Raw genomic sequence first — 18,856 nt, forward strand, 5'->3', positions numbered from 1 at the left:
TTTAAATTTAATATTACTTTAAGCTAATTGTCTTTCTCTTCAATCAGAATCTAGTAAGGATCTCAGAGGTCATAAAGTCTACCTCTGTCCCGACAGATGCTTACATACATGCACAGAGTAGGTTGAATAGTAGTACCCTTGAAATGCAAGAAAGAAGCTGGAAGACATAGTTCATTAGTGATAGAAAATCATACTTTGCAATCACCATAGTAATAAATGATTAGGGCAAGTATTTTTGGGGGGTGTTTGCAGCACTTTAATTATCAAGAGAGTATAAAAATACATTCAAATAAATGAAGAAAAATGGGTAAACAAATGGACACATTATGAGGATTTCTAAGGTTCAATTAACATGTGAGAACTTCTCAACCTCTCAGTCATCAGGGAAGCCATAAGCCATTGGATCCACAAACATTAAAAAGTCTCACAATCCTAAGTGTCAGGGAGAGTGCTGACTATCAGAAGTGCTGGGAAAAGCTCTTTACAAAGCTCTCAAGCAGCATCCACTAATGCCAAACATCCCCATGAGCAGCGACTCCAATCCTAGCTGCGAAATGCTCAGGCTCACTTCAAATGAGAGGCAGATGTATTCATAGCAGAGCTAATCATGATGGCCACACAGTGAAGACAGCAAATGCCCACCAGCGGCAGGGTGGTTAAATGGTGCTGGTGCATTCACCAGCAGTGTAGACCAATCAGCCACTCCAGGTCCCGCTGGGATCCGCAGGACTTTGCAGACACAATCCCCCTATAAATCCATTAATTACTTGGGGCCCAAGTCTTTTTGTCCATATAGCTATCCCCCTCTTGGTACTGAGATGTCGTGGTGGAGACCAAGGATCCCTGGAACTGGTCTAGGGGTGGGAGGAGCTCTGTGAAGTCGGGGAATGACTGTTTCTGGCAAAAAATTGGAGGCATAAGGGCTCTGAGGTCACAAGGGGACTAGGGCTGGGGCTGGGAGTGATCCTAAGTTTGGGATTGGGCCAGGACCTGGGATTGGGGCTAGGACTAAGCCTGGGCCTGGGAGTAAGCCTGGCTTGGAATCAGGCCAGGGCCTAGGATGGAGCCTGGACCTGGGATTGGGCCTTGGCTTTTAAGTGGGCCTGGAATGGGGCTGGGATTGGGCCAGGGGCTAGACCCAGGGCAGCCAAATGCCCTCCTGGCTCTGCACCAAAGCTACTCGAGGCCTGGTGGAGGCTGCAGATCGTGGGTTCCACCACTGGGAGAATTCCCAAGGGGCCAGGCTGATGGGGGGCAGAGGCCGCAGCTTCAGGGAAAGGGGGCACAGTGCGAGCTCTGTGGGCTCTGTGGCCTTCTGCCTAGGGCTGCACTGGGGTGGCTGCTGCTGGGGTGGCTGCTGCTGGAGCTGCTACTGGAGCTGCTGCTGCTGCTGCTACTGGGGCTGCTGCTGCTGGAGCTGCTGCTGCTGGAGCTGCTGCTGCTGCTGGGGCTGCTGCTGCTGCTACTGGGGCTGCTGCTGCTGCTACTGGGGCTGCTGGGGCTGCTGCTGCTGCTGCTGGGGCTGCTACTGGAGCTGCTACTGCTGGGGCTGCTGCTGCTGGGGCTGCTGCTGCTGGAGCTGCTACTGGAGCTGCTGCTGCTGCTGCTACTGGGGCTGCTGCTGCTGGAGCTGCTGCTGCTACTGGGGCTGCTGCTGCTGCTACTGGGGCTGCTGCTGCTGCTGCGGCTGCTGCTGGGGCTGCTGCTGCTGCTGCTGCTACTGGAGCTGCTACTGGAGCTGCTGCTGCTGGAGCTGCTGCTGCTGGAGCTGCTACTGGAGCTGCTACTGCTGGGGCTGCTACTGCTGGGGCTGCTGCTGCTGGGGCTGCTGCTGCTGGAGCTGCTGCTGCTGGAGCTGCCGCTGCTAGAGCTGCTACTGGGGCTGCCGCTGCTAGAGCTGCTACTGGGGCTGCTGCTGCTGGAGCTGCTGCTGCTGGGGCTGCTGCTGCTGGGGCTGCTGCTGCTGGGGCTGCTGCTGCTGGGGCTGCTGTTGAGGATGCTGCTGCTGAGGATGCTGCTGCTGAGGATGCTTCTGGAGCTGCTGGAGCTGCTTCTGGAACCACCGCTCCCGAGAGCGTTTGGCCCGGCGATTCTTGAACCACACCTGCACTTGGTACTCCCCGAGATTGAGCATCTCCGCCAGCTCTTGTCGTGTGTCATAGTCTGGGTACTGTTCCTCCTTAAAGTGATTTTCTAGCACTTCCTGCTGTTTCCAGTTGTAGACTGTGCGGTCCTGCCGCTGTCTCTTTGGAAGGCCTGGGGACAGTGGAAGGCCTTGGGGATGCCTAGGGTCTTGCATCCTGGGTCCTGCTCTGTTCTTGAACATAATTAGGGCAAATATTATCAAGCTGAAACTATTGACTAGAAGTTTATTGGTAAACAGGATATTGACATTGTCTCAACTTTTCTTCCCACACATTTATTCATTACAAAGGGAAAAGATGCCTTACAGTACACCACAAAGTGATCAGAGTTAACATCACCAATAAAACAGACATTATGTGCTCCCTAATGTGATACACTAGTATGGGATACGACTTCACCTACATAATATTCCCGCCAGACATACATATCCTGAACTTAATCATACGAAAAGAGAAAAACCAAAATCAAGGGACATTCTACAAACACCACAACTGCTTTCCTCTTAAAAAATGTCAGCATTGGCTGGGTGTGGTGGTTCATGCCTATAATCTCCACTTTGGGAGGCCAAGGTGTGCGAATCACTTGAGGCCAGGAGTTCGAGACTAGTCTGGGGAACATAGTGAAACTCTGTCTCTCCAAAAAAAATAAAATAACATTAGCGAGGTGTGGTGCCACATACCTGTAGTCCCAGCTACTGGGGAGGCAGAGGAAGAAGGATTGCTTGAGCCCAGGTGGTCAAAGTTACAGTGAGCTATGATCACACCACTGCACTACTGTACTCCAGCCTGGGCAACAGGGCAAGACTCTGTCTGCAAAATAAATAAATAAATTAATTAATTAAAATTAAAATAAATGGCAGTATCAAGAAAAACAAAAACAAAGGCTGAGGAATTGTTTCAGATAAAAAGAGACTGAAGAGATGATTAAATACAATGTGAGATTCTGAATTAGATCCTAGATTGAAGGAAAAAATTGACAAGGAACATTATTTGGACAACTGGCTTAATTTGTATATAAAATGTATATTATGTAATATTAATGTTAATTTCCTGAAATTGATAATTATACTGTGATTATGTAAGAAAATAATCCTTGTTTTGCTCTTAAAAGATTGAAAGCTTTTTTTTCTTTTTCTTGAGTCAGTTTCACTCCATCACCCAGGCTGGAGTGCAGTGGTGTGATCTCAGCTCACTGCAACCTCCACATCCTGGGTTCAAGTGATTCTCATGCCTTAGCCTCCTGAGTAGTTGGGACTACAGGTACATGCCACCATGCCTGGCCTGGCTAAATTTGTATTTTTAGTAGAGATGGGGTTTTGCCATGTTGGCCGGGCTGGTCTCGAACTCCTGACCTCAAGTGATCCACCTGCTTCGGCCTCCCAAAGTGCTGAGATTACAGGCGTGAGCCATCACACCCAGCCAGATCTGGAGTATTTAGGGGTAAAGCGTCACTGTATCTGCAAATTATTCTCAAATAGCTCAACAAAAAATTGAAAGTAAATAAATAACATCAAATAATATGTAAAAGTCTAAACCAGATGTGGCAAAATGTCAATACTTGGCAAATGTAAGTGAAGGACATACAAGTATGTATTATTCTTGAAACTTTCCCATAGGTTAGAACTTTTTCAAAATAAAAAGACAAATGAGATATAGAAGAAGAAAATATCTCACAAGTAACAGTCTATCCTTTCCCCAAATACCTCCAATCTTAAGAAACTTACTGTATCTTTCAAGGCAACCCAAGCCATTATTACAATACACTGGACCCAAAGACAAATGCCCTGCTACTCCAACACCTGGGCCATCAAGTGGCCCTGGTTCTGCCACAAATAAAATCATCCCTACTCCCAAATAACAGCTCCTTATGTACTTGAGTATGATTTCATTGTGCTTAGCTATTTCTTTGTTTTTGGGGTCAAACATTTCCTGTCTCTTTGTACATTATCCTGTGACATGGTTTCTGGTCTACCTATGGTCTTTGTGAGTTGCTCAATGTAGTCTGCCAATAACCCATTTAACACTATCCACAAATGATATTATATGTGGATAAGGTGATCTCATTAGAGCAGAATCACTCAATTAAGTCTCTACTTCTATTTCCCAGGCTAGGACCACATCAACTGACAAATCATATTACGTCTAAAGTCAACTAGACCTTCGTCCTTGGGCAGTTGGATTTTGGAAGTGCCTTAGAGCATGTCTAGATGATTGCCCTTATTAAATGTCAACTTGTCAGGTTAACCTTTCATTCCAGTCTGTCAAGAAAACCTCAGTTCTCAGTTCTCATCGTGTTACAATTAAAATGATGGGACATGGTCAAAGACAGTACCTCATCCTCCCAATTAAGTCACAAATCATTAAAGGGCAGGAACCACAGCTAATATGTTCTACATGTCCCCACATTCCATAAAACAGTGTCTAATGGAAGATGTTATATGTTGATTTGCTTGTTCACTGATAAGGAAGGTTCATTTTAAATGCAGAAGCAAGTTGAGACACTGGCCTAAAGATGCCTGACAAGTAGACATTGTTTTGTAACTATAGAATAAATGAGAATATTTTAGTTCTCAAGGCCAATTGGAAAGTAATAAAGAGCAGGATCTTGGTTTTCATTTAGATAAAAATACTAAAAATTAAAATTAAGAAATCAAAATCCTTTAAATACAAAATTATATTGCCTTTCTCTGAATTTCAAAGGAAAGAAATAAAGGGTATGTATGAAATTGCAACTCTAATTCAATATCTTTACTCATAGTATAGAAATTTAAAATCTTTTTACAACATTAGGAATACTACTGAAAAATAATTATAGCAAAGCCCTGGCCATTCAAAGAAAGATTCTATTGCATGAGAGTTTCTAAATGTAAGCATCCAAACATTTTTCTTTTAAACAACTTTAGAGAAATTCCTGAGTTATTGCAGACTCATGTCTTCTTAAATCCAATTTAGTTTTTGACATCCGTAACAATGAAGCTGATCCATCAAGAAATTACTGCTTCCTGCTATACTACAATGAAGTCCTCGAGAAAATGGAGCCAGCCAGGGCTGTCCTACCCAACACCAAATAACTCCCATAGCTGCCCCTCTTATAGTTTCTCTGTCTTGCCCTTCCATATTCCTTATCATGCTTCATCAACCTATCAGCCATTTTCCTTCATGTCTCGAATTTTCTACTTTTAATTTTGTTCAGTATTTGGAAAACTTTTTTTTTTGGAGACAGGGTCTCACTCTGTTGCCTGGGCTAGAGTACAGTAGCATGATCATGGCTCACTGCAGCCTCAAACTTCTAGGCTCAAATGATCCTCCTGCCTCAGTCTCCTGAGTAGCTGGGACTACAGACACATCACCACACCCAGCTAATTTAAAAATATTTAAAAATTTTTTTGTAGAGGTGAGTGTTTTGCCATGTTGCCTAGGCTAGTCTCAAACTCCTGGCCTCAAGCAAGCTTCCTTCCTTGGCCTCCTAAAATGCTGGAGTTACAGGTGGGAGCCATCATGCCCAGCCTGAAAAATAATTTTTTATTTTTTTGAGACAGAGTCTCACTCTGTCACCTAGGCTGGAGTGCGGTGGCGCGATCTCAGCTCACTGCAACCTCCACCTCCCGGGTTTAAGCAATTCTCCTGCCTCAGCCTCCTGAGTAGCTGGAATTACAGACACCTGCCACCATGCCTGGCTAATTTTTATATTTTTGGTAGAGACAGGGTTTCACCATGTTGACCAGGTTGGCCTTGAACTCTTGACCTCAAGTGATCTCCCACCTCGGCCTCCCAAAGTGCTGCGATTACAGATGTGAGCCACTGTGCCCAGCCTGAAAAATAGATTTGTAAAACTTGCCATAATCTTGTATAAATTAAGAGCTCAAAAGCTTTAAGTAAAAAAACTGTCATATAGATAGCTGTCTCACTAATCAGTGATCCCAAATGACATTATCATTAGTGCATTGGCTGGCTGTCCTCTATTTTGGTATCTCAGATGCCATTTTTAGTCATATTTTGAATGTTGGTTATAATGAAAGTAAATGCTATTTATATTAAGATCCATATTTATGTTAAAGCATGTTTTGATTTCTTCAGTGTGAGTAATTTATTTTGCTGTCTACTCCCATTAACAGTAGTATGAGGATTATATTCTAAGAGAAGCAGTCCCAACTTCTAAAACACAGAGAAACTATTTTTAGCTATTATTAAGCTGCTTATTGCATTTAAACCTTTTTGCAAATTATTATTTTTTTAATTATTATACTTTAAGTTTTAGGGTACATGTGCACAACGTGCAGGTTTGTTACATATGTATACATGTGCCATGTTGGTGTGCTGCACCCATTAACTCATCATTTAGCATTAGGTATATCTCCTAATGCTATTCCTCAAATTATTACTACCATCTCCACAACAGGAAAAAATACCATGTAAGAATCTTTATATCACATCTCTTGACTTGTATCTAGAATATATAAAGAACTTTTACAACTCAACAATAAAAAGACAACCCAATCAGAAATGTGCAAAGATGGCTGGGCATGATGGCTCATGCCTGTAATCCCAGCACTTTGGGAGTCCGAGGAGGGTGGATCACTTGAGGTTGGGAGTTCAAGATCAGACTGACCAACATGGTGAAACCCCATCTCTACTAAAAGTACAAAATTAGCTGGGTGTAGTGGTATATGCCTGTAATCCCAGCTACTTGGGAGGCTGAGGCATGAGGATCATTTGAACCCCAGAGGCAGAGGTTGCAGTGAGCTGAGATAGTGCCACTGCACTCCCGCCTGGGTGACAGAGTGAGACTCTGTCTCAAAAAATTAAATTAAATTTAAAAAATAAAAAATGGGCAAAGACAACAATGAACAATCTCAAAAGGAAACAAAAACAATTATCTTTACAACTGCATCAAAAAGAATGAAATGCTTAGGAATAAACTTAACCACAAAGGCAAAAGACTTGTGCACAAAAGACTTTCTACACAAAACACTGCTGAAAGTAAAGAAAACATAAATGAGAAAACATCCTGTGATTGTAAATAGACTTAATATTGTTAAGAACAGAACACTACTTAAAGCAATTTACAGATTTGATACACTCCCTATCAAATCCCAATGACTTTATATATATATATATATTTTTTCTTTTTTTAAAAAAATAGGTGATGGATTCATTTCATTCATTCATTCATTCATTTTTTGAGATGATGTCTCACTCTGTCACACAGGCTGGAGTGCAGTGGCATGATCTCGGCTCACTGCAACCTCCGGCTCCTGGGTTCCAGTGATTCTCCTGCCCCAGCCTCCCAAGTAGCTGGGATTACAGGCGTGCACCACCATGCCCAGCTAATTTTTTGTATCTTTAGTAGAGACGGGGTTTCACCATGCTGGCCAGGCTGGTCTGGAACTCCTGACCTCATGATCCGACCACCTCAGCCTCCCAAAGTGCTGGGATTACAGGCATGAGTCAACGAGCTCAGCCCCAGTGACTTTTTTTTTTTTTTTTTTAAACAGAAACATAAAATCTGAGTGGATCATCATGGTGGATGGCAGGCAGGACTAGATTGCAGCTCTGACTCAGACAAAGCAGCGTGTGGAGGCTCGCATTGTGAATTTTAGCTCCAGAACAACTGCAAAAACAAACCAGGAATCCTGAGAGGACCCACAGACCCTCTGGAGGAAGTGGATTGCTCCTGCAGGTCCCAGGAGACACTCCAAACACTATGAGTGCCCAAACTGAAGAATTGGGAAAGGGAGATCCTCTGCTCCCAAACACACACCCCCACTGGGGAAACTGAAGGTCTAGTTTGTGGGAGAAGTTTCCGACCTTACCTACAGCTGAGTCAATTTAGAGAGCTGAGTGAAATACAGGGGTAGAGGAAGCAGTGAGAAGGGCTCTGGGAGCTTGTAGGGTCCCCAAGCAGGGCATTCCTGCCTGGCACCACAGGGATCCTTCAGGAGGGCAGCCAGAGGTGTGGGGAAAATGCCACAGGGAGAAGAAAAATCTCCAACTGAACTTTGTAACAATTTGAACTGGGTGAGAAGCCTCCTGGCCAGAACTTGGGGGAGAGCGTGAACTCAGCATGCAGACTCCATAGGTGGGGAGAAAAACCAAAGCCCTTTTCTTTCCCAGCTGGGAGGTGGGTAGCCTGAGGCACGTGCTCAGCCACTGCTCAGCCACTGCCTGGAAACAGACTCGGTGCTGTTAGGAGGGGACACAGTGGGAGTGAGACCGGCCCTTCAGATTGCGTGGGAGCTGTGTGAGGCCTGTGACGGCTGGCTTTCCCCCCACTTCCCTGACAACCTGCATGACTCAGCAGAGGCCGCCATAATTCTCCTAGGTACACAACTCCAGTGACCTGAGAACCTCACTCCCATCCCGCACAGCAGCCACAGCAAGACCCACCCAAAGAGAGTCTGAGCTCGGACATGCCTAGCCCTGCCCCCACCTGATGGGCCTTCCCTACCCACCCTGGTAGCTGAAGACAAAGGGCATATTCTCATGGGAGGTCTAGGGCCGCACCCACTGCTGGTTTTCTCCATACTACCACAGCTGATGGTCTCTGGAAAGCACCACCTCCTGGCAGGAGGCCAACCAGCACAAAAATAGGACATTAACCACCAAAGCTAAGAACTCTCACAGAGTCCATTTCACCCCCTGCCACCTCCACCAGAACAGGTGCTGGTATCCATGGCTGACAGACCCACAGATGGTTCACATCACAGGACTCTGTGCAGACAACCCCCAGTATGAGACCGGAGCCTGGTAGACTTGCTGGGTGGCTAGACCCAGAAGAGCTTGGCTCTCCGGAAGCCACATCCCCAGGAAAAGGGGGAAGAGTACTACATCAAGAGAACACCCAATGGGACAAAAGAATCTGAACAACAGCCTTCAGCCCTAGAGCTTCCCTCTGACAGAGCCTACCCAAATGAGAAGAAACAAGAAAACTAATTCTGGCAATATGACAAAACAAAGCTCTTTAACACCTCCCAAAAAATCATACCTGCTCACAAGCAATGTATCCAAACCAAGAAGAAATCCCTGATTTACCTGAAGAAGAATTGGGAGGTTAGTTATTAAGCTAATCAGGGAGGCACCAGAGAAAGGTGAAGCCCAATGCAAGGAAATTAAAAAAAAAAAAAATGATACAAGAAGTGGGGGGACAAATATTCAAGGAAATAGATAGCATAAATAAAAAACAATCAAAACTTCAGGAAACATTGGACCAGGAAACATTGAAACACTTACAGAAATGCAAAATTCTCTGGAAAGTCTCAGCAATAGAATTGAACAAGTAGAAGAAAGAAATTCAGAGCTCAAAGACAAGGTCTTTGAATTAACCCAATCCAACAAAGACAAATAAAAAAGAATAAGAAAATACGAACAAAGTCTCCAAGAAGTTTGGGATTATGTTCAGTGACCAAACCTAAGAATAATCAGTGTTCCAGAGGAAGAAGAGAAATCTAAAAGTTTGTTAAAATATTTGGGGCAATAATAGAGGAAAACTTCCCCAGCCTTGCTACAGACCTAGACATCCAAATACAAGAAGCACAAAGAACACCTGGGAAATTCATCGCAAAAAGATTATTGCCTAGGCACACTGTCATCAGGTTATCTAAAGTTAAGATGAAGGAGTCAGGTAGCGTGATGCTTCCGGCTTTGTTCTTTTGGCTTAGGATTGACTTGGCGATGCGGGCTCTTTTTTGGTTCCATATGAACTTTAAAGTAGTTTTTTCCAATTCTGTGAAGAAAGTCATTGGTAGCTTGATGGGGATGGCACTGAATCTATAAATTACCTTGGGCAGTATGGCCATTTTCATGATATTGATTCTTCCTACCCATGAGCATGGAATGTTCTTCCATTTGTTTGTATCCTCTTTTATTTCATTGAGCAGTGGTTTGCAGTTCTCCTTGAAGAGGTCCTTCACATCCCTTGTAAGTTGGATTCCTAGGTATTTTATTCTCTTTGAAGTGATTGTGAATGGGAGTTCACTCATGATTTGGCTCTCTGTTTGTCTGTTATTGGTGTATAAGAATGCTTGTGATTTTTGTACATTGATTTTGTATCCTGAGACTTTGCTGAAGTTGCTTATCAGCTTAAGGAGATTTTGAGCTGAGACAATGGGGTTTTCTAGATATACAATCATGTCATCACAGACACTTCTCCGAAGAAGACATTTATGCAGCCAAAAAACACATGAAAAAATGCTCATCATCACTGGCCATCAGAGAAATGCAAATCAAAACCACAATGAGATACCATCTCACACCAGTTAGAATGGTGATCACTAAAAAGTCAGGAAACAACAGGTGCTGGAGAGGATGTGGAGAAATAGGAACACTTTTACACTGTTGGTGGGACTGTAAACTAATTCAACCATTGTGGAAGTCAGTGTGGCGATTCCTCAGGGATCTAGAACTAGAAATACCATTTGAGCCAGCCATCCCATTACTGGGTGTATATACCCAAAGGATTATAAATCATGCTGCTATAAAGACACATGCACACGTATGTTTATTGCGGCACTTTTCACAATAGCAAAGACTTGGAACCAACCCAAATGTCCAACAATGATAGACTGGATTAAGAAAATGTGGCACATATACACCATGGAATACTATGCAGCCATAAAAAATGATGAGTTCATGTCCTTTGTAGGGATGTGGATGAAACTGGAAACCATCATTCTCAGCAAACTATCACAAGGACAAAAAAACCAAACACCGCATGTTCTCACTCATTGGTAGGAATTGAACAATGAGAACACATGGACACAGGAAGGGAAACACCACACTCCGGGGACTGTTGTGGGGTGGGGGGAGGGGGGAGGGATAGCATTAGGAGATATACCTAATGCTAAATGACGAGTTAATGGGTGCAGCATACCAACATGGCACATGCATACATATGTAACAAACCTGCACATTGCGCACACGTACCCTAAAACTTAAAGTATAATAATAAAATTAAAAAAAAAATCAAAAAAAAGAAAAAAAAAGATAAGGAAAGAATCTTAAGAAGTGTGAGACAAAAGCACCAGGTAACCTATAAAGGAAAACCTATCTGATTAACAGCAGATTTATCAGCAGAAACCCTTCTACAAGCTAGAAGGGATTGGGGCCCTATCTTCAGCTTCCTCAAACAAAACAATTATCAGCCAAGAATTTTGTATCCAGCAAAACTAAGCATCATATATGAAGGAAAGATACAGTCTTTTTCAGACAAATGCTGAGAGAATTTGCCACTACCAAGCCACCACTACAAGAACTACTAAAAGGAGCTCTAAATCTTGAAACAAATCCTGGAAACACATCAAAACAGAATCTCTTTAAATCATAAATAACATAGCACCTATAAAAGGAAAATACAATTTAAAAAGCAAAAACATCAAACAAAAAAATTAAGGTACATAAGCAACAAATAGCACAATGAATGAAATGGCACCTCACATCTCAATACTAACATTGAATGTAAATTGCCAAAATGCTCCACTTAAGATATAGAACTGCAGAATGGATAAGAACTCACCAATCAACTATCTGCTGCCTTCAGGAGAATCACCTAACACATAAGGATTCACATAAAGTAAAGGGATTGAAAAAGGCATTTCATGCAAACGGACACCAAAAGTGAGCAGGAATAGCTATTCTTTTATCAGACAAAACAAACTTTAAAGCAACAACAGTTAAAAGAGACAAAGAGGAACATTATATAATAAGAGGCCTTGTCCAACAGGAAAATATCACAATCCTAAACATATATGCACCTAACACTGGAGCTCCCAAATTTATAAAATAATTACTAATAGACCTAAGAAACGAGATAAACAGCAACACAATAATAATGGGGGACTTCAATACTCCACTGATAACACTAGACAGGTCATCAACACAGAAAGTCAACAAAGAAACAATGGACTTAAACCATACCTTAGAACACGTAGACTTAACAGATATATACAGGACATTTTATCCAACAACCACAGAATATACATTCTATTCATCAGCACATGGAACTTTCTCCAACATGGAAACTTTTCTGATGCATAATGATCTTAATAGAAATGTTTGCTATTGTTTTTATTATGTGGTTCCTCATATACATGACTTGGGAAGCTAACGCAAGTCTCTGAAAGATTTCCTCAAGTATCCCTGTCTCAATGAGAGAGGAAAAATTACCAATGAAATAGCAGACTCTGTTTAACAAACTCTGGTTGTAGGTCTCTGATGAAATTTTAGTTATCTGAATCCTCTAAAATTCATTTTACATATGTTTTATTATCATGCCACAAAAATCTAGCCTAAGTGAGTAGAGTTATCAATTATTAGCTGGACCACATTCCAAAATTTCTTTTCTTTCCAATGTTAGGCATGTGAAAATCAAGGTGGAAAATATAAGCACAATTCAAATAGATTTGGGGTCACTCTTTTTTAGTATTTTAATTAGAAAAGAGGTATCCACCCTCACCCTGAGAGATGATTCTCCATAGAAATCCAGGCTTTCATGTCTTCTTTGAGCAAGCAATGATATTTTTCCAAAGTAGGGGTCCTAATTGTAAAAACTACACTAGAGAATTTAGTGGGGACCTATTCATGGAGTATTTCCCTATGGTATGCAGGTATTTACTTTCAATCAGTTTTAATTCAAGGTGTATAGATACGGGGTACATAACATACAAAATGGGACCAGTAACATATTGCCACAATTTTATCATCTGAAACCCAAGTGTGTAAGGCTAAATTATTTTCATAACTACTTAGAGCAGTGTGGTTTTTATAACTTATTAAGGAAGGGCAGAAATGCTACGAAGCCATGAAAATTTATGTATTCTGAGCCTAGATATTTGGTCTGAAACCTATGGAAAAGTTTCATTATCTAAAATATAAATTCCATACAGTAGCATTAGCAAAGGTTAATCTTTTCTGAATTTTTAATCAATTTAGTAAAAAAGTTCTCTCCATTCACACATTTAGAAAATTTGGATTTGCTCCCTTGATGTGCCCAGGAGAAACAACAGAAAATATTAATCTAATGTCCCAGTAGTCCCCAAGCTTCATGGGTCCCACCAATTAAGCACACAGCACTAAATGGTTTCTTGTCTTCTGTGTGCTTATAAATGCCATATACCTATTTCTGTAGCTCTATCTCACGTAAATTATAAGATATACACAGATATCTTGATACTGGAAATGCTTTAAAAGGAACAATATTAAATATATAACATTTAAAAGATGTTTCAAAAATATAAAACAAAATAATTATGAATTTCCCTTCTATCATATCATTTCTGGGAAAAACAAGCTTTATTTCAATCCAGTTTATTTCAGTTTTAAAAATAAAATACATACCATTGTAAAACTGGCTAAGTAGTAGGTTTTAATCATTTGTAAACTGAGGACACAGAACTCAGTTTGTGTCCTGCCAATATAAATGTGTACAATTCTGTCCATATAAACGTGTACAGAAAAGGCAGAAGTGTTCAGGTGCCTTGAATTGCAGTGACATTTAAGAAATCATGTTTTACGTGGATCATTGCTTTAAAACCGATGGGAAATTATATTTCTGTATAAGAGAATTTCCCCAGTTAGAGCCGGAAAACTTTTTCTAGGGTATTGGAAAGTGACATATGGGATACATTCATGATCATCCACTTATGGAGTGGTGCCCATGGAATACCAGGACAACAGAAAACTCAGCTCTAATTGTCCAGCTGTCTCCACGTTGTACGGATCACACACAACTGAATCTGTGAAGCACACATCCCACATCTATATGCTTTATACTTGTATGTACTATAAGAAAAGGTACATAGCTACTTCTGTGCTAATAGATCATTTTTATTAGAAAACATCCTGAAGCATGTGAACATTGCATAAACATGAGCTAAAAGAAATCCTCCCAGTGTGAATCCTCCCACTGTGCCACATCATGCTCACCACCTGACTTGCACAGCATGGTTTAGGAGATAAGGGGACAGAAAAGAAACTCCTTCCATCAGCAGGATGAGCTAGGAGACTTTCTTCAAATATGGCTCTTAGGAGTGTCAGATGCTGAAACCTGGCTTGCCCGATGAGCCAAACCCCCAAAATTGCATTTTACACATGGGAGAAGGCAAGCTATTCTGAGAGACTTGAGATTCAGAAGATAATGACATAAATCACAGGAAAAATAACATGGAAGAAAATTCGGAGATAGGTCACATTTGGAGAGGCCACACTGAAGAAGACAAGAGAAAAGCTAAGTGCGCAGGTTAAGAAACAAAATATACACAGAACAAGAAATGTCAAAGAACAATCTGAGCATTTCTTTGAAAAGTCACCATCAAAATCTCTCAAAGCAGACAGTGAAACTGAATTTCCTTCAGGAGAAAGGTAACATAGGTAAGATTCCCTTTACTACCTTGATCAAGGAAGCAATCACTTTAGATATTTTGCAACCTGTAGTTACCAAATCATGGACAATCTGTGATACATGGAATAATCAAATGGGCCACCAACTAGTGAAGAATGCTTAGGTCAATGCACCTGATCCAGTGGTCAGTAGAGCAGTGGAGAAAATAAGAAAAGGAAGCAACCTCACAAGTTTCGCACTTATGCCCTTGGGGGTGGACAGGTTACAGGGTGAAGGAAGGGAGGGAGGGCATGTCTGTCTTCACATCTGCAGCACCAGTGTAATTGTGCATATCTCTCAGGGTAGAGATGATGTGCAAATACTATGATTTACATCCAGCACCTAGCGAGGTACCTTAGATACATGAAAGAGCGTACTTTGGCTTTGCATTATCATAATTGTCAACTTCATCACTGTCATCACTATCATCAATTTTCTCCTCAATAAATTTGACAGATTACACTTTTGGGAGCCACAAAGGGATTATCACCATTATCATCACTTTGTTTTATTTTTTAAAGCAACTGCAACCTCATAGTCAGTCTCCAATTTGAAATATTCTAGCCACTAGGGTACATGCTTATGTGCTGACACCATTAATTTAAATTTGAGAAGTTAGGCCCAGCACGGTGGCTCATGCCTGTAATCCCAGCACTCTGGGATTGCTTGAGCTCAGAAGTTCCAGACCAGCCCGAGCAACACAGCAAAATCCCATGTCTACTAACCATACAAAAAACTAGCCAGGTGTGGTGGAGCATGTGTGTGGTACCAGCTACTCAGGAGGCTGAGGTGGGAGGATCACTTGAGACCAGGAGGTTGAGGCTGCAGTAAACTGTGATGGCACCACTGCACTCCAGCCTAGGCAACAAATGAGAACCTGTCTCAAATAAATAAATAAATAAATAAATAAATAAATAAATAAATTTGCAAAATTAAAACTGGGGTAAGATGTGTCTTCATGAGAAATTACTGTTAGATAGTTTGTGGGAATGTAAGGTTATACTCTCTTGGTAAGCCAGTGTTTTGAATAAATAATCTAATTTCCTTCTAAATGATTTAAAATTATTTATTCCTATATATATAATTTTTTTAAATTACTCAAACTACAGAAGACACTTCTTAGATAATATTTTGAACTCATTTATAAAGATGAGAGAAGTAAAAGCAAGTACGTTTAGTAAAATTCTGCAGTTAAAACCTATCCCTTCCTTGATAAATAGGAATATGAAATTAGTAGTATCTGGATCTAAAATAACTAGATAACATAAGAATATGGACCTTGAGAATTGATAAAGCAAGTAAATAAAAGTCATTTAGTTTGAGAAGTGAATGGAAACCTAAAATTGAGTATCTCTCAAGGAAAAAAATCCACCAATTTTATGAGTCACTAAAGGATTAAACATACCAAACAGAAAAGATCCCCTTGCACTGCCGAGGAAACAACCCTCTGAGCTGTGGGTGATGGTTAGAGCTGGGTGGCTAATCTGAGGTCACCAAAACCTCGCTATTAGAACCGACTGGTCTCAGTCCACAGCCTGCCTAGGGCCCAGCTCACCCACAGATTCTACACCTGCAGAATAAAGAGGCATTTACGCAGATGGATGAGTAGGGGATTCAGTTCACCTGTGAAGAACCTGCACGGTTTTAAGGAAAGATATCCTTAGCTCATCCCTCTGTAGGCCTGCAATTGTAGTGTCTGTAGAAAGGTGGCAAAATTCAACTGGGGAGCATGGAACCATGGAGTCACCAGTGGAACATTTTACCTGCCTCTTAATTTTATTGTATTCTCTCCTGGATAATAGCAATCTGGGGAGAGCTGTGCTCAAAATTTTCTCCATCTTCCCTTGTCACATCTGTGTGAAGAATCAGAAGGGTCACAATCATGTAGACAAGACCAAGTTCTTTCCTTCTGATACAAAGATCAAATTAGTCCAAGTCCACTGCATACTTTTAATGTCTCTACTCTGGGGTGAGAAGTTTCCTAGCACCTCCCCTGAGTTCACAGTGGCTCTGCATGTCCTCTCCCTGCAATGTGTGACAGGCACCTGCATCCTTAGGTCTGTTCTCACTTGGAGCATGTGCTTTCCAGGTCATGCATATTGTGATTTCCATTCTCCTATTTTCACATTTCCAGCTGTCTCTCAGTTTAAACAAGATATTAAAATATTTCTTATGGCCGTGAGTGAAGAGAGCAAATCCAGTTGGAGCTGATTTCTTTCCATTTTCTAAGAATTCCTACAGTGTCCCTAAATGTGATATAAATGTGCAGACCTGCAGGTCAATGGCCTACAGCCTGCAGAAGATGGAGCACACATCTCAAGGAGCTGAAAACCTTTCGGATTCTATGACTGAGGTACTGAGAAATCCAATCCTTGAGCCCTCCAGGGTAACAAAGGAGAAATACATCACAATGGATCACTGCAGTGTAACCAAAGGGTTCCCTGGTAGTACAGGGACCCCCAGGCTTCAAATGTGATCATTCCATGAAAGCAAAAATGTTAGACAATTTGATCTTGAACAACTCTCAACCTTCTATATTTTACTAAATTCATTTTTTTTTTTTTTGAGACAGGGTCTCATTCTGTTGAGCAGGCTGGAATGCAGTGGCACAATCTTGGCTTACTCCAAACTCTGTGTCCCAGGCTCAAGTGATCCTCTTGCCTCAGCCTCCTGAGTAGCTGAGACCACAGGAACACACCACTATGCCAACCTAATTTTTTTAAGTTTTTGTAGAGATGGGGTCTCACTATATTACTCAGGCTGGTCTCACTGAGCTCAAGCCATCTGCCTGGCTCAGCCTCCCAAAGGGCTGGGATTCCAGGCGTAAGCCACTGCACACAGCCCAATTTTACCAAATTCATCAGGAAGGGAATCAGAAAAGAGATGCAAATTTCTGTCTATTCAAACAAGTTTAAATAGAGAAAAGTAAAATGCCCAGAAAAATACATTATTAAGGAGCTAGCTAGGCTACATACAGACCATGGAGACTCTTGGCTCAATAAAAAGTGCTATCTGCCATCAGTTGTCTATTAGTAGCGTGAGCTGACCCAGGCCATGGCATGTGGGATCCATTGCCCAGGTCTGCTCTCACTGCCCCTGATCGGGAATAGAGTGCACTTGATCTGTGGTTGCCAATCAGATAGGCTGAGCAGCAGGTGGAAGGCCTTGTGGGGTCATAACCACACCTGCCAAGCAGCAAAGTTTTGCCTTCCCACAGGGGTAGAGAGGCCCCATCTAGCAGACACCGCAGCCAGCTAAGTTCAGCTTTTCATCAACCAGTGATTTGGTTCCACGTAATTAAACGCCATCAAAATGTATGTCAGCAAAATGTAGGATTAGGAATTTCAAAGCTATTATTCCCCAGGGAAGCAGTGAAAAAATTAAGCAGAAACTACCTGAAACAACTCTGTCTGAGCTCTAGAAAACAGTCAAAGATTTACAGCAGCCAGGAAAATACCCAATCAAAAACAAAACCATTTTCAAAACTGTAAGAAAGTTTTGTGGCATTTTTTCTCACCTTACCCCAGCCCTTTTCTAGCATTTTAGCAGTCTTGGTCTTGAAGCTGCAAAAATCCAGATAATTATTTTCCTTGAAGCAGAGTAGATCTTATTTGCAAACCATTGTGTACATCTACTGTAAGCTGTCTGTTAGATACTTGAAACATTTATGCAAGGTGTTCCTATGTGGTTTGCCCAACTTGAAACTTAGGCAGGAAATACAGTGAACGCTCATTAAAAGTGGCTAGTTAACTACAGACTTATAGAAGCCTGAGGCAAAAGGTTACAAATGGAGACACACAATATATCAGACAAAAGCATGGAGCAGAAGCTATTATGTGATTCACTGGGAAATTAGGATGTTCAAAAGCAGTCAAGTATATAAGGGAATTTAGAAAGCATAGGCATGCCCAGGCAAGATGCATGCTCAAAAAAGACTTGTGAAGACCGTAAGCTTTCACCCCAGGCTCAGGGCAAAGCTAGCTAAATGCTGAAGGATTGCCCCAGCACCGAGACAATCTGCAAAGACTGGGAGAGTTCCTAGCATTCAAGAAAATCTCTGTCAAACCACTTGATGCATATAAACTATAGGAACAGACATTACAGATAATATGTGGTAAGGAATCATCTTTGTAAACATAGTCAGGAAAAGTCTCAAAAGTAAAGGACTACTACAGCATTTAACAATTACAAAGGGCAACCTACTCATCTGACAAATGGCTAATATCCAGAATCTACAATGAACTCCAACAAATTTACAAGAAAAAAACAAACAACCCCATCAAAAAGTGGGCAAAGGACATGAACAGACACTTCTCAAAAGAAGACATTTATGCAGCCA

The 18,856-nt window shown here is 41.7% G+C and overlaps 1 protein-coding gene across 5 annotated transcripts; it reads right to left on the bottom strand.

Annotated features, from left to right (window-relative positions):
* Positions 1–237: 237 nt before the first annotated feature.
* On the bottom strand, positions 238–17,632 carry LOC129034103 (uncharacterized protein DDB_G0271670-like). Of its 5 annotated transcripts, none has more exons than XM_054483613.1 (4): positions 16,466–16,865; positions 16,141–16,370; positions 2,825–2,954; positions 238–2,312 (listed from the first exon to the last, which is right to left on the bottom strand). In XM_054483613.1, exon 4 carries the CDS (start codon positions 2,158–2,160, stop codon positions 1,270–1,272), a length of 891 nt encoding a protein of 296 aa, XP_054339588.1. In that variant the 5' UTR covers positions 2,161–2,312; positions 2,825–2,954; positions 16,141–16,370; positions 16,466–16,865; the 3' UTR covers positions 238–1,269. The 5 variants fall into 5 exon arrangements, with proteins under 5 accessions (XP_054339588.1, XP_054339590.1, XP_054339589.1 ...); XM_054483615.1 differs by having other exon boundaries at positions 238–2,317; positions 16,466–16,860; XM_054483614.1 differs by having other exon boundaries at positions 2,825–2,950; positions 16,281–16,370; positions 16,466–16,800.
* Between the last annotated feature and the right edge of the window lie 1,224 nt (positions 17,633–18,856).

The sequence above is a fragment of the Pongo pygmaeus genome, chromosome 2 (assembly GCF_028885625.2).
Source record: "Pongo pygmaeus isolate AG05252 chromosome 2, NHGRI_mPonPyg2-v2.0_pri, whole genome shotgun sequence".
In the NCBI taxonomy this organism is placed as follows: domain Eukaryota; kingdom Metazoa; phylum Chordata; class Mammalia; order Primates; family Hominidae; genus Pongo; species Pongo pygmaeus.

Excerpts from the sequence above, each read along its gene's own strand:
- LOC129034103 (XM_054483616.1), bottom strand. The coding sequence starts at position 2,160 with ATGACACACGACAAGAGCTGGCGGAGATGCTCAATCTCGGGGAGTACC.